The sequence below is a fragment of the Rhinatrema bivittatum genome, chromosome 2 (genome assembly GCF_901001135.1).
Source record: "Rhinatrema bivittatum chromosome 2, aRhiBiv1.1, whole genome shotgun sequence".
NCBI lineage: Eukaryota > Metazoa > Chordata > Amphibia > Gymnophiona > Rhinatrematidae > Rhinatrema > Rhinatrema bivittatum.
Genome location: NC_042616.1, coordinates 375,878,483 through 375,895,156, shown reverse-complemented (window position 1 = coordinate 375,895,156; position 16,674 = coordinate 375,878,483). Strand labels below are relative to the sequence as shown.

General features: G+C 40.2%; 1 protein-coding gene across 3 annotated transcripts in view; it reads left to right on the top strand.

Annotated features, from left to right (window-relative positions):
- The window catches only part of TMEFF1 (transmembrane protein with EGF like and two follistatin like domains 1), a 610,729-nt gene that overhangs the window by 169,090 nt on the left and 424,965 nt on the right, over positions 1 to 16,674 (top strand). The window contains exon 1 of one of the 3 annotated variants that reach the window (XM_029589974.1): positions 9,930 to 10,337. The exons of the other annotated variants lie outside the window; for them this stretch is intronic. Within the exon in view, the coding sequence (XP_029445834.1) occupies positions 10,202 to 10,337 (136 nt within the window). The 5' untranslated portion in view covers positions 9,930 to 10,201. Of the gene's footprint in view, positions 1 to 9,929; positions 10,338 to 16,674 lie in introns of those variants that run through there. 3 annotated transcript variants of the gene reach the window in all.

Below are 16,674 nucleotides of genomic sequence, written 5' to 3'. Positions count from 1 at the left end.
CCTGATACTTCGCTTTCGATGCATATCCAGCATGGCTCTCTGCTTCATGGCATGGAGAAAGGCTGATACATCAAGCATTTCCAGCATAGCTCTCTGCTTCAACAGCAGGGAATAAGAAAAGCTGAGGCTCCACGCATATCCAGAATAGCTTCAACTGCAGGGGAGAAGAAAAAAAAAAAAAAAAAGGATTCGCACTCACAAAGCAGGGAGTAGCTGGCTTGTTACGGCGGTTACTACCCTAAAACCAAAGGGCCTGATACTTCACTTTCAATGCATAACCAGCATGGCTCTCCGCTTCAAACGGCAGGAGAGAGGAAAAAACAACAATAGGGGCTGTATGACATAGTCTGGGTAAAGGGAATAACATGGGTGTAGCTTGCTTATTGCAGCGGTTACTACCCCTACTACCCCCTAACATAATCAAGCTAGGTATTTCACTTGGATGCAGCTCCATCACTTGCTCTCTACATTAATGGTGGGGGTGGAAGGGAATAGAACCAAGAGTTAAGAGAAAAAGATAAGTATGAGAGAAAAAAATGTGTGAAGCTTGCTGGGCAGACTAGATGGGCCATTGGTCTTTTCTGCCGTCATTTCTAAGTGTTCTATCATATTAATAATAAGCTTTCTTGATGCGTTTTTTGCACTTTTTGAAATATTGTATAAACTTTTATGTGTCAGTGGTGATGTGTTGGTTTTTAACAGAATGAATGTGAGTATGGGTGTGTGATTTTATGTATGTTATTGTCTATAAAATTGTGAATAAAAATGCTTTTGCACAATTGAGCTTAGATTCATTGCCACATAGGGCACATAGTTTTCTCTTAAATGATATATCGTAGCAGCAGATTTGATGCTTAAATATTATCTTCCTGCCACCAAATGCTTAAGTTAGGGCTGAGGGGGATAGGAGGGGGTATGGGGGAGGTTTGTGGGGGTTTGTTATTGTTGGAAATTACTGATGTTTCTTTTTTTTTCTGTATTATACCTTTAGATCGTGTGCAGAACTAATTCACCATCCAGTGTTTTTGTCTTGCTTAATGACTATTCTATCCACCCTCCATTAGGAATGGGAAATGACTAAGAACAGGTTCACTCATGCTTTTCCTCTTTTTAATCACTCACAGGTGTGAGTGCTCAGGGTGTGGTTTCTTTACAGATGTCCCATTGGGTAAAATACTTTCCATTTGGAATTTGTCCACGAAACCATTCCACCTGAAATACATGGCAGCATGTATTCTAATTTTCATCTCCTTTATCCTGTTAGCCATTTTTTTTGCATAATCAGGGTAGTTCCTCACAAAATCTTAGTCAGTCTTGTCCTCTATGACACATTTATCCACATACTCCCACATCTATTCTTCTCTGTGACACTTTGTTGCAGAGTAATATTTGGGTACTTGCCAAGTACTTGTGACTTGGATTGGCCACTGGACATAGGATGCTGGGCTTGATGGACCCTTGGGCTGACCCAGTATGGCATATCTTATGTTCTTATCACATGGACTGGGCTGTATGGGTAATGAAATCAAAGCAGGGCCCTGACTTTCCTCTACACTAAATGCTCTGCCTGCTGAATGGTCTGTCCATGCTCTACAATGCTGAGCACCACCTACAATTGGCCTCAAACTTCCTTAACATTAGGGTAGTCTATAATTTCAGTATTGATTAACCCTCCAGGCCTACTACTTGAGAATAGTTCACTATGTAGGAGGAACAGATCTTCACCCTGCCCTCTATAGGAAGATTCTGGGGAGGACAAGGCACCATATGACCCTTCAGAGGACACCCGCATGCTCAAATATGGAGTTGAATGATCTAGGCACTACTGACAGAACTCAAGCATAGTCTTCGGTCTGATAACTAGTATATTACTCCTCAGGGTCACTATTGCAAAGTGTCTTTGGGCATTGGCCGCACTCATGGAAATATTCCATTCATGGGAATCAAAGATATTACTGACTATGGTCCAGCAACTTCTTTGTGAAATTCAGGAACTGGATGGTCACTCATCTGAGGAATGTCTCCTATCAGCACTCCCACAAATAGAAGTTGTGGGTTGACCTTTGGGTCCAGCTTGCAGCCTAGCGGTAGTCAGTGGCTTTCGCAGGGCAGGTTGCCCTCACATTATTTTTCTTCTACTCCCAAGCTGCCTGCTCCATGGATCTACATGCTTGGCCCAAGAGGAGTTGACAGATTCACTCTTATCTACTGGGACCGCTTCTTCGATTTCCTCTATGACTTCTGGCCACTCCAAAAGATGAGATATCAGAATGACAGATAAGTCAAAACCCATCTCTCTGTCAGCCATGGGACTTGAATGGGGTTCTGGGACTCCAATTGATACTGTGGCCTGCTCCTGTCTCTGGCTACGGGCACCACTGCTCACCCCACTCCCAACCGACTCACTAGGTGAAGATGATCCATGGCACTTCCCAACTCCAATCTGAGTTAGAGCACTGACCAACTTTGAGCATGTGGACCAAGGTGTCTGACCTTTTCCTTGTCTCAGGTAGGAGACATCAGCCTGCCATTGTGCTCAGAGGAGGGTTGGGTGTTAGCAGTCAGTGACTCAACCAGCAACCTGATGAGTGGGATTGCTCTTAATACCAGTGCTCCCCAAACTATGGTCAAGTCAGCCAACGCATGGACTGGAGGGGTTCAACTGTTTTACCACTAAGGATGATTGTAGTTGTAATTAGTGGGCTATACCATGATTGGTGTGGCTGAATGAGCAGAAAGTTACACTTAGCCACAGCCGTGGCGCAGCAGTGCTGCCGATGAAGTATAGACCTGTTCTTGGTAGCAATGCCAGTATCCTTTCACAAGTACACTTGCCACAAACATAATGGATGTAGGAAGGTAGGCCAGGTGGGAACAGTTGTTTATATTGGCCCAGGAGGGCCTGGTAGGTGTGTTTGCAATAAGGCCAAAAATGATCACGTGTAGTAATAGCCACGAACCGTGATAATGGCCAGATGCATGTGATAAAAAGTTTTTTCCCCGTACCACCCAAAAAAATAAGTGTAGTTATTTCTGTCATTAATTACTGCATTACTGTGCATTAATCGGATACAGGAAACAGTAGAAAACCCTCTTTTGCATTTACTCCTCCCATTCTCCTCCCACTTGCATATTCAAATGTATACTTGCATACACAATTGCATAGTGGTATTTTTCACATACATTAGGGCTTTATCGCACACGTTAGGCTGTTTATCGCACACGTTAAGGCTCTATCATGAAATGATAAATGACCTGGTTAGCTGGCTAACTTTTTTTGTTTTAATTCTTTATTTGTAAATTTTTCAAGTTATATTACAAGGAACAACCTTGCAAGGAAATACAGAAAAAAGAAAATTATCTAGGAAATTTACATACATTTCCTTATGCATATAATACCAAGTACATATTAATTTCTGCTGTTTTTCATTGGAAATTTAAGGAGGGAGGAGATAAGAAAATCAAAGAAGACTCCAAGGAAATAACAAATTACTAAGTACAGGCTTGTTACTCTCTATCATTTTGCCCCCGATTAACATAAAATTATGCCCCCCCCCCCCCCCCGATTGGGCAAAAAGAAAATATATGTATTTCCAGCTGATTTTACAAAACATTTGCAAGGGAATCGAAGAAGGAAACTCGCTCCCTTGGCCAAAACCTCGGGATGCATAGCTATAAACATTTTCCTACATTGTTGAGTGGGCCATGAGAGGTCTGGGTAGACCCTCACCACTCCACCCATAAATGCATTATTTATATTCTTGAAATATGCCTTCATCAACTGTCCTTTTTCCACTTCCGTGAAAAATTGGACAAAAAGAGTTGCCCTTTCTGTGACTTCCATGTTAGAGTTTTCCAAATATTGTGTCAAATTTATGAATTCATCCCTATTTGCTCCAGAGGTAATCTGTAAACTATTCCTTTGAGGTGTTAGAAAGAATAATTTCTTTACAGAAGGCACACTTTCTAATGCAATCTTTAGGGATTCAGTCGCAAAACATTTGAAAGTCAATAGAACTGGTTCTCCTAATACTTTTTGGAAAATTGACCAGTCTAACATTTAAATAACGAAGATGATTTTCTACAGACTCAAGTCTTCTCTGTGATATAATACAATCCTTCATAATAGATGAATTGAGTGACTGGGTCTGGTTTAATTTCACAGTTAAATTCTGTATACTATTAGAATGGTCTTGAATTTTCTGAGAATGTTCTTTTTCCATGGTATCCAATTTTTTCTCATATCTACCCAGCTGTTGAAACTGAATCTTCAAGGTACAGGACATAACCGCCATTAGATTCCATATGGCTTCTAGTGTGATTTCCGTGGGTTTCTCAAACTCCAGGGGATCAAGCATATTTTCTCCTACCTCCTCCTGTGGTCTTTCTCTCGCTGTCTCCAGAGATTTGATTCCTGCACTGACCAAACTCCTCGCAGGCATTTCGTGACCCTCAAACAGAGGTGGTAGGGTTGTCCCGACTCTCGCCTGGTTTTTAGGCTTCTCTTGAAAAGTTTGAAGTGTCTCTGCAGTCATATTTAATTATGTCTTATTTAATAAATTATTTAATTTATTATTTTTATATACCGACATTCGATCTGAGATATCACATTGGTTTTACATTCAGGTACTGTAGGTAGTTCTCTATCCCCAGAGGGCTTACAATTTAAGTTTTGTACCTGAGGCAATGGAGTGTAAAGTGACTTGCCCAAGGTCCCAAGTGGTCTCAATTCCACCATTGACGTATATCAGCGTCTCTGGACCCCGTTCACTCCTCTCCAGAATACTTGCTCAGTATCTACACTTGCTGTATGTGTCTGGACTAGCAATTTTGTCCATCACAGTACACCTCAGTGCCATTGCAGCTTATCACCCTTCTGTTCAGGAAGCCTCCACTTTCACACACCCTCTCATTTCTTATTTCATGAAGGGGGCTTTGAGACTATGTCCTCCGGTTTCACGGCCAGCAGTTCCATGAGACTTGAACGTGGTCCTGGAGACATTGATGCACCCGCTTGAGCCGATGCAATCATCCTCGCTGAAGCTCCTCACGTGAAAAGTACTCTTAAGTATATAAAATGATACCCTGCCATCACTAGCACTTATCTGGTATGAGATCGGCACGGAGGGTGAGCAAGTTTCAGGTAATGGTGCACTACGCTCCCTATCTTCAGTTCTACCATGACAAGGTTACTCTTCAGATGCATCTGTCCTTCCTCCCGAGAGTGTTCTCGGCATTTCATCTGAATCAGACTATAACATTACCAACCTTCATTCCTCGACCGCATGCTTCCAGCTGGGAAGCTCTGCTTCACACATTGGATTGCAAGAGAGCAATGGCCTACTACAAGAAAAGGACTAGTACGCCCAACAGGCATTCTCAATTCTCTTTTCTTCTACCCGAATGCTCCAGAATTGCCAGTAACCAAACGCACGCTAGTGAGCTGATTAACACAATGCATCCATTTCTGTTATTCTACCAGATCAGAGACACTACCTTCAAGGGTAAAGGCACATCAACCGCGTGCTGCAGCTACTTCAGTCACACACTTACATCAAGTACCAATTCAAGACACTTGCAAGGCAGCTACATGGTTTTCCTTGCATACCTTCACATCCCATTGCTGCCTCCATCAACACGCCACTGCCAATGCATCCATAGGGCAGGAAATACTGCATTATGCTACCAACTCTTAAGACTGTCCACCGATTACAGGAATACGCTGCACAGGTGATCCCACTCAGATGCAAGCATCCACGGACTACCTTCTTGAAAAGAGGGCTGTGATTCGTTCCTTGGCTAGAGACTCCCAGACAGCATGGCTAATCCTGCTTATCTGTGGGGAAAAACAAGTTTGCTTACCATAAATGGTGTTTTCCATAGATAGCAAGATGAATTAGCCATGCATTCCCCCCTCCTCCCTGGACATTCCTACTATCTGCCTGCTCTCACTTTCTGGCAGTTACCGCTGCTCTATGCTTTCTGACAAACTGAGGTGATGCAAGCAGTCGCACGGGAAGGTACCGTGCAGTAGCACGTCTTTCAACGTTCTAAAAGAAGTTCCCACATTGAGCCACTAGGGGGTGCTTCCAGACAGCACGGCTAATTCATCCTGCTATCTACAGAAAACACTGTTTACGTTACGCAAACTTGCTTTTATGGCCTAAAGGCAGTATACTGAATATTTTGTTATAACTGCTGTTTCTTCTTGTTTTGTAGAAGGGGGATGGATGCACTTATGGAATAAAGATGATATTTTGTTTATTTTTTGCTGATGTATTTTATGCTCATTATTGTACTTATATTTTCATTTGAACTGCCTTGGGCCTCCTTTGGGTGAGAAAGGCAGTATACAAAAGTAAATGTTATGTCCTCCCAGGAGTTTTTCCTGCTCATTCATCTGTGAGAAGTGTTTCATTTTCTCTGTCAGTTTTGGAAAATGTGCATCTCTGATATCTTTGTATTTTACACAGTACAGGAAGAAATGCATTTCTCTTTCTCTGGTATTGCACTGCTGACAGATTCTGACTTTTGGGGTTTTCAATTCAGCTTTTATCTGCATATTTCTGTTTCTAATTTATGATCATGTATCATGATTTGGCAGGATCTATCTGTATTTGCATGACTACCAAGATTAGGTAATCTGCTAGCATGTTTCTGTGTAGGGATCTGTAGCGATCTAGTTTGTTCTGTTTTCCAATCTGCCCTTCCCAATAGGAGGGTGTATTGTGTTTTAGGACAGTGATTCTCAACCTTTCATGACTACTGTATCCCTTTCAAGAGTTTTAGATGTTTTGTGTACCCTTAGGGTCACAAAAAGTTAAAATCCACAGCACATATTATAGTCCCTTTCTAAAAGGTATGCTAAATGTTAACACATCAAAATGCTCACTATTTAGAGCAGGCCCCATTATTTCATTGGCATCTGTTCATTTATAAAACATGTCTTGGTGCCTTCCATTTTTTCCAGTTCTTTCTCCCTCCCATTGCAACTGAGTAGTAGCAGTAGCAAAACAACCACCACAAGTAGCAGGACTCAGGAGGGGCAGCAGGTACCATGGGGATCATTGAAAACTCTGCACATCTTGTCCCCACATGTGTTTTCTCTTCCTTCTCCTCCAATTAGAAAAAACACTGTTCTGGGGTGAACAGACGTGTTGCTCAGACCTGTACCGGCGTTCTTACCCCTAGAAAGATTCTAAGGAAATTATGCCGCCAAAACGTAAGGGGAAAACCAGGAGTTACCCCTCGATACCTGCACTTCCCTCTGGACAGAGGACTATCTTGCAATGCATTGGGGAAACCGGCATTATCAGAGCTAGGAGGTCCGGCTGTTGGGTCGCAGGAAGGGGAATGTGGCCCGACCTTGGAAGCAGTTTCCCTAAGCCCCTTGGACGATAGACTGCCTCCGGCAGCACGCGGAACCTCAACCCCATGATTGGGACCGAGCCCCGAAGTGGGAGTGCGGATTTACCAACATGAGGGAGCTGTGGGAATGAAAGAACCGGCGCAATCCTCCATGAACAATGGAGAGAGCTACTGTGGAGATTTGGATCAGGATAGAGGAGGAGACCAGACCAATGGAGAAAGTGAGCGGTCCTGTGTTATGCCCTCTTCCCCCAAAGTAGCTTTGGCCATGCAGAGGCCGGAAGTAGGGACCTTAGATTCACTATGGAATCTATCGCTTGTCATGGTAAAGGCTTTTGAGATGTGCTCAGGGAAAATAAACACCATTTCACTACAAATGGAAACACTGAACAAGAATTTTCGAGGACATAAATCAGAAATAGGTGAAAAAATTCAAAATATAGAGACTGAGATTAATCAAGCCAAATAAGTGCAGGCAACGATTATACAAGATTGTAATGCTATCAACAGGAAAATTGAAAATATAGAGAATAAATTGAGACATTTGAATTTGAGGTTACTCAATTTTCCCAGGGTGGTTGGAGAAATTCCCAGGTTGACAATTAAAAGATATTTCTCTGAAGTATTGGAAATTCCCTCTGAGCAGACTCCACCCCTGGAAAAAGTATTTTTTCTACCTATTCTGGGTAACCAGCAAACACAAGTGCCTCCTAATGTGTTAGAAAATCTAACAGCTTTTCTTGAAACATCTACATGTGAAGTTGCAGAAAGATCTACTTTATTAATTTCCTGCTTTAATGAAAATGATTTGGGAACAATCATGCGTGCCTACTTCAAGAAAATTAAAGCTGTGTTTCTGGGTTCAAACGTGAGAATATTTCCGGACTTAACTAAATCAACGCAAGTTAAAAGGAAAAACTTTCTTGCTCTAAAACAAGAAGTACTTGCAGTGGGAGCCTCATTCTATCTAAGGTTCCCCTGCAAATGCGTTGTAAAGTATGAAAGCAACAGCTATATCTTTTTCCAACCTGAGCAACTCAGAAGCTTTATTGAGGCAAAGAAAACATCGCTGCAGTTAGGTAGTGGTTAATACCGTCCATACAAGAAAATAACTGGTTTCAACAAGTCGCCTATTTTCTAAAAAGTTATCTATTACCTTTTTTCCCCTTTAATTTGCATGTACTCTACCCCCATTATTTAGGGTTCTAAAGGGTTAAGATCAATAATTTATGTTGAACAAATTACTTTATTTGTAATTGTATTAATGTGGATTTTTTTCTTTTCTGATTGTCTTAACCATATTTCATGACAAAGTGGATGCTTTGTATGTTATGTTAAAAGTAATAAAGATTAAATTCAAAAATAAGAAAAAACACTGTTCTAGGGCATATTGCAGTATTTGCAGCCCTGCTTTTTCATAGGTAGATTTATTGCTGTGTGAGCTTTGGGAATTAATGCTGTTTTTGTGTGACTGGTTTCCTACATCAGTGCTAAAGTATTTATCAATAATTGTATAACTACCATGGCACAGATCTAGATCCTTAGTGCCCACCCATGTTAACCTTGGGTCTAGCCAAAAAATAATTTCTGGCTACTCCACTGATGGTCTTAGTTCTAATCATCGGTCCAAAAGTCCATAAGAGTTTAAAGTAATCCAAATATTTCTTGTAAATTCTTTATTGCACAATATATATTTCTTGAACATTTTCTTTTGCACACTTGGCTTATTTCCATATTGTCATAGCTCAGCCACAGATTTACTGGATACACAGGTTTTCTCTTCCATATCATCTGCTACCATTTCCATCTTTTTCTGGCTTTCTCTCTGAGTTGCTCAAGATAGGCCCAGCTACCACAGGTTTTACTAATGTACAAATAAGTACACATATAATAATTTTTATTTGCCCAGTTACTGTATGTATAGTGACTATAAGTCACATAATAGCATTACTTTGATACTTTACCTGCATTGCAGCAGGTCTTCCTCATTATAGGTCTCTCCATTTTTTGCCTGTATTACTACAAGTCTGTTTGAAAGCATTTAACATGGAAAAGCAGCTGCCACAGAGTTACAGATTATTCACCAACACCTTTACTTGGGTTTTATTCACCTGCTGATACCCTCTAACACAAATGGATTTACTCCTGCTGAGACTAGGGGTATGTATGTACAGGCAGACACTCTTTTGGCTACATAGATAAAATGTCATAACTTTTAGATTCATTAGAGAATGTTGATGTAAGATAGGAAACAAGAAATTTTTCAGACCATTGTGGCACTGAATTTATTCTCTTCTCCCTTGAATTCCTGTTTGACGGTTATTTTGAAAGTACTTTATGAGGACATTAGTCCAGTGATAATGGACATAGTTAATCTTTCGCTAACTTAATAACAAATTTGTTATATCGATCAATTAGCGGGTGATCTCCTCCCTGTCCTTTTTAACTAAGGTCATTGAAAATTTTGTGTTAAAACAACTGACAGATTTCGGTAGAAGGGAGGAGCCAAGATGGCGGCTTGACCTGTGCACAGCGCTGCTTGTTCGCTATTTCCTTGTAGAATTCTTCTGGTTTCTTTTTTTCTGATTAAAGTGCCTATGAAGAGAAAGGGGAGAACAAGAACATATCCCTCAGTCTCCTCTGCCTTATCCGGGCAGAAAACAATCCCATAGTACTTGGGACAGCATCGCAATTTGGGGCTCAAGTTCCAGCTGCCGAGGCATGTGAAGGAGAGCCTGCTCCAGCCTCGGAGGAGGTGTTGCTGAGCCCCCAGGATGTACCTCAACCACCGGCTACACGGACAGCCTTGTCACCATACCCCGCATTGAGCCCCATGGTGGGAATTCAATTGTCGGAGGCCGAAGGAGCTGCGGCTAGCAAAGTGTCTGTGTCTAGTTCTCTAATGATTGATGGTGAGAGCGCTAGCACTTCGGTGTCAGCTGATATGATCACCCGGGCGGATAATGGAGGTGAGATGTTAACTTCCAGGACTCTCCTACCTAATTGTTTACCATCTTTTTCTGAAAAGCCTGCGGAGGTTACCCTAGACTCATTGTGGGACTTAATGTCTTCTATGGGAAAAGTTTTCTCAGATTGCTTTTCAAAGATTAACATTATTATTGCAGCAAGTGGATATTATTGTTAAGCATAATGATTCTCAATGGCAGGAAATCTCTGATAAGTTTAAAAGTATGGAAGAAGAAATTCAACATGTTAAAGGTGTTCAGTCTGCGATTATTCAAGTCTGTAGCGTCTTAAACAGGAAAATGGAGTTTATAGAAAATATTCTAAGGCATTTAAATTTGCGAGTACTGAACTTTCCCAGGGTTGTGGGAGAGATTCCATGAATTACCATGAGAAGATATTTCCTGGCTGTTCTGGAATTTACCACTGAATCAGTCCCCCCCCCTGCATAAAGTGTATTTTTTACCTTCTCGTTCTAGTGTTCAAACTCAGACTTTTCCTGCAGATTTATCCAATCTAACTGATTTTTTAGAGTCATTTAATTATGAGATAACTGAAAGAAACATTTTGCTAATATCTTTATTCACTGAAAAAGATCTCAGTATGGTCATAAAGAGTTATTTTAAGAAATCAAATGCACTTTTCATGGGGCAAAAAGTCAGGATATTTCCAGACTTAACTAAATCGACTCAGGAAAGAAGGAAGGGATTTCTGGCTTTATGTCAGGATACCTTAGCTATTTGGAGCAACCTTCCTAAGGTTTCCATGCAAGTGCATTGTTAAATACAATAGAGATAGTTATGTATTTTTTTCACCAGAACAGTTTAAAAGTTTTATTGATTCCAAGAAGATTATAACCCAAGCAAGTAATGTCTAGGTTGTTCATCCTTAATGAAGTATGTGTATGCCTTTCAAGCTATGCCATTGCTAATTTTCTTGTTTTCCACAATTTTTTCTCCTTATGTTTTCTGATCTCCTCCCCACATATATTGTGATCTAAAGGATATTAGTGCTTCTTTTATAAGATGCATTTTCCAATAAGTATGTTTCTTTCTATTCTATATACCATATTTCTGTACAAAGTGGATAATTTGTTTGAATGTTAAAAAATTAATAAATAATAAAAAAAAACAGCTGACAGATTTCACTGATGAAGTTTCTATTCTTGATAAATAATTCGATTTTGTAAATCCCTCAGCACTGAAACCTTGTAACTTTCCTATCTAGACACACTTAGATGTGGCTATGACTGTGGCCAAAACTATGTGCTGATTTTACTTGACATCTCTATGGCCTTTGATACGTTGGATCAGCAAATTTTAATAAATTGAGAGAATATAGTATTGTTGGAGCAATGTTAAAATGGCTTATCTCTTAACTTTTGGTTCGTTAGCAACATATTTGAATTGGGTCTATTGTTTCATCTTGGTTCCCAATTAATATCAGTGTTCCATAAGGGTCAGCAGTGTCTGCCACACTTTTTAATTTATTTATTATCTATCTGACTCTATTACATAAGCTGATTACCAGGTTAAGTTTAGCATAGAGACTGTATGTGGGCAATATATAATTTTATGTCCTCCTGAGCTACTACATTTGAAATGGTATCTATCTGAACAGATTGGCCCTTTATGTTAACAAAACTGAGGTTATGATCTTTAAAAGATTTCTCTCTAGAGACAGATTTTCCTTCTTTAATTTTGAAGAATGTCAGATTCCCATTGTCACTAAAGTTAAAAGTCTCGGGGTCACCTTGGATACCGGTCTGACAATGCAAGCTCATATTAAGGCAGTTGTCAAAGCAATGTTTAATAAGCACTGAATAATTTGTAAACTCACACAGCTATTAGATAGTTGTGATTTTTGGTTATTCCTTCAGGCATTGTTTTCAGAACTTGATTGCTTAATTCTGTGTATTGGAGTACCATCCTATGCTATGAGATCTTTTCAAACTGCACCAGTGCAACAGTCCATATTCAAACTGTAGGGATGTGAATCGTTTTTTGACGATTTAAAATATCGTCCGATATATTTTAAATCGTCAAAAATCATTAGGGCCACGATACAATACCAATTCCCCCAATTTATCATTAAAAAATCGTAAATCGGGGGAGGGCAGGAAAACCGGCATACTAAAACCCCCTAAAACCCACCCCCGACCCTTTAAATTAAATCCCCCACCCTCCCGAACCCCCTTCCCAAATGCTTTAAATTACCTGGGGGATCCAGCGGTGGTCCAGAACGGCGGCGGTCCGGAACGGCCCCCTCAATTGAATCCTGTTGTCTTCAGCCGGCGCCATTTTGCAAAATGGCGCCGGCTGAAGACAACAGGATTCAATTGAGGGGGCCGTTCCGGACCGCCGCCGTTCTGGACCACCGCTGGATCCCCAGGTAATTTAAAGCATTTGGGGGGGGGTTCGGGAGGGTGGGGGATTTAATTTAAAGGGTCGGGGGTGGGTTTTAGGGGGTTTTAGTGTGTCTGCTCACGATTTTAACGATTTTCACGATAGTTTACACACCCAAACGGCAACAATACGATTCCCTCCCCCTCCCAGCCGAAATCGATCGTTAAGACGATCGAGGACACTATTCACATCTCTATCAAACTGGGTCTTGTTCTTGTGAACATATCACACCTGTTTTGTACCATCTGCATTGGCTTCTGATTGAGTGCAGCATTAAAAATAGAATTGCTATGACCATTCTGAAGCTGCATAATTACAGTATATCCCTTGGATCAACTCAGTGTTGCGAATTTACAATCTTCTCCAGGCCTTGCGATCTTCTCAAATAGGCATTTTGGATATTCCTTCCATTCGCTCAGCCTATCTTTCTAAGACCCAGGAAAAGGTGAAGAGAATCCTGGCCTTCCACGGTGACAGTGGAAGCAGATGAGCAGCCCTGTGGTGAAAAGAGAGGTATCCATCAACGTAGATGTATTTATCTCTGCTCTCCCCACCAGTGCCTACTCATGACATCACTGGTAAGCCGGCCTGGGGGGTAGGGGAGGAGAAGAGAATTGACATCACTGGACAGGACAGGAAGCTTCCTTGAAGTACATCCCTCCTGTGCCTCTTCATGATATCACTGGTGAGATGCCTGAGAGGGGAGAACAATTTGTTAGCTCATGGCCAGAAGAGCAAGAAGCAGGAACCAGAAAGCTTTCCTGGGTCACAAATATGGTGGAACATCCTGGGACTTAGTTGATATTCAATATTTGGCCTACGGGCCATGTTTGGGGATACCCGGCATCGAGACACTCATCCCTCTACAGGCCCGGTGAATCAGCATGCACTGCTGCTGCAGAAAGCCTATAACAGCGCAAGAATGGCAGTAGTGTGGCATGTAGTGTGTGGGCTTCCCATTAAGAGTGTAAATCTGTGCCATAGAGGAGGAAAAGGGGCCTAGCTATCTCACAGCTGCCACACTGCTAGACATCTGCTGCGGGAGGAGAGGAAGGTTCAGCTTGCCTGTACTGATAATTGTTAGTTTAAAGGTCATGCTGGTCACTAGCCTCAGAGGATGAAATTGAAACTCCTACTCACCAATTATTAATTTCCATTAGTGAACCGATCAGAAATGTTAAATCCTGCTGGAAAATATACTATAGTTACTCAGAAGTAAATCACAGAACCTATAATGCCCAATTACCTCTAGAAGAAACTTATTTTCTTAAACTTCTGCTGCTTCTTTCTTTACCATGGTATGATGTAGTTTTACCTACCTTCTAAATTGTTACTCATTTAAGTAACCTGCACTTTAAGAGATATCAATAATACCCTTTTTTGATCTGACCTTGGAGCTGTCATCCTGTAATAGATTTGGAACATCGCTAACAAGCCGAATTAATCTAATTGGCTTTCAGTATTCTTTGACAATTTTAGTTGCGTTCATGTCTGCAGATAATTATTTTTTCTAATTGCAAGATGGGATATTTGGATCAGCCTATCAGATTATATCTGCAGCAGGTATTAACTGGAGGGAATGAGAGACAGAGGTAGGAACCAGTGGGGAAAGAGGAGGGCAAAAAAGGGAGAGAAACAGAGACATCAAATCTAAATTTCCATTTCAAATAGCAATGGTACCATTGGCATTGGGTATAACTATGTCAGAATTGCTTTTCCCTGTTAGCTGCTGGAGCTTTAAGAGCAAGGTTGCTTTTGTAGAAGGAATAACTTTTTTTAAATGTATCCATTGCAATGCTTTTAAATAAATTGTAGCAATTTGATTAACATCTTAAAAACAATCAACAGTAATTTAAACATAAATAACATTTTGGCTAACCTAAGAAATACAGAATAGTTCAGAATAAATGAAAAAAATGAAGTAGAAAAAACACTTAACCTCATATCCCACAAAAAAAAATAAAAAATGCAAATAACACTCAAGCAACAGAGAAAAGAGCAGGGAATCTCAAGTAGGAGTACTCTGAAACATGAACCATTCACACACACAACTTTAGCAAGGCTGAAAATGCAGTAAGAGGATGCAAAGTTAATTTCAGCATAAGAGGAAACCAAAATAATAGCAATAATAATAATTACTACAGTAATAATAATAATTGTAATAATAATATTGAGAAGGTTAGTATAATCTAAAACCCTGCAGGGGGTTTAGTAAAGATTGAATACCTTTCTCTTTAGGAAACTTCCTTATGCCATTTTTAAAAATAATTGTAGCATTCGTCCCTGATTGACATTCTGCCCTCTCTTTTTGTATAAAATACACTTATATAATCCAGCTTGAGTTCCCATTTGCATTTCTGATCTCACACCAGATAGGTGCCAGTGATGGCAGGGTATCATTTTAAATACTTAAGAATTCTTGCCATGTTTGCTGTGAAGCTATAATAGCTTACATTTGTACTAAAATATGCTTTAAGAAGTCTTGTTTGGTGCTAAGGATATATAATTTCAGGAGATGGACCATTTTTATTGAGTTGAAAATCTTATTTTATTTTTTTAAATAAAAAAAAGGAATTCATGATTGCTTCCAGTCACCACAGAACACATACAGCTCTGGGCTCTGGAACAGCTTGGCAAGTAATATGTAATGCTACTTTAAAATGACATAGGACATTTTACTTTCCCTCTGATTTTTCAGACAGCATTATCTAGCGGTGCTTGTACTTGGTGAAATTATCTTCAGGACATGCTACCTTTATTTATTTAGACCATTTCTGTTTGTAAAGATGCATTCCAAGCCACACAGTTTAAAAACTCTAAGAATATTTGTGTTGAATTAAAGTTCATAATTAAAGATAAAGCAAAACATTTTCATTGGACTAAGTTAATATATTTCTTGCCTGGCTTTTGAGATTTACACTCCCTTCATCTCAAAGCAAAATAAGCAGGTAGCGGCAAAGGATAATGTTGCCTCAAATATAAATAAACCATAGATTGCATTCCCACACTGAATAGGACAATAAAACAGACATTCAGAACTATCTACGAACAGAAGGCATTTGGTGGACAATATTCAAAAGTTTTTATATTGGATAAATCCATGTTTACCTGCATAAAAATGTTTTAAAATTGTCCTCCCTTCACCATATGCAGGTAAAAGACAGTGGGGCTGATGCAATAAGCCACTTGCTGAAACGGGAGCATGTATTGAGCACCCATTTTCCTAACACGCATGTAGCCACATTCCCTGGGCACCTGATGCAGTATTTAAATAAGGAGCTCGTAAAAAAAAGGGCGCGCTGGGGAGAATTGTGTGTCCATAGTGCTGAATTGCATAGGGTGCCCCCAACTGCAGTGCGCGCTCAATAAGCATCCATTTTATCCCACTTCTTCAGACCAAATTTTTTTGTAATTTTGCTGAGGTTGCTGGAGTGCCTTATATTAGCATCCCTTACTATGGGCATCTAAATTGTGTGGTCATAAGAACTTTTTTTTTTTTTTTAACTCAAGCCAATATACATTTATGTTTCTCCACTGCAAGCAATAAATAAAAGTGTAACAAAATGATACTAAGCAGGAGGACACATTCATCGTAACACAAAGGACTGTATTTTTTTGTTTTTATAAGAACATAAGATATGCAATACCTGGGCAGACCAATGGTCCATTAGGTCCAGTATCCTGTTTCCAACAGTGGCAAATCCAAGTCACAAGTACCTGGCAAGTACCCAAACATTAAATAAATCTCAAACTACTATTGCATATTAATTAATAGCAGTTTATGGATTTTTCCTCTAGGAACTTATCCAAATCTATTTTAAACCCAGTTACACTCACTGCCATAACCACATCCTCTGGCAATGAATTCCAGAGCTTAACTATGCACAAAGAGGCAGATTTTAAAAGCCCTACACGTGCCAGGCCTATTTTCAAAAGG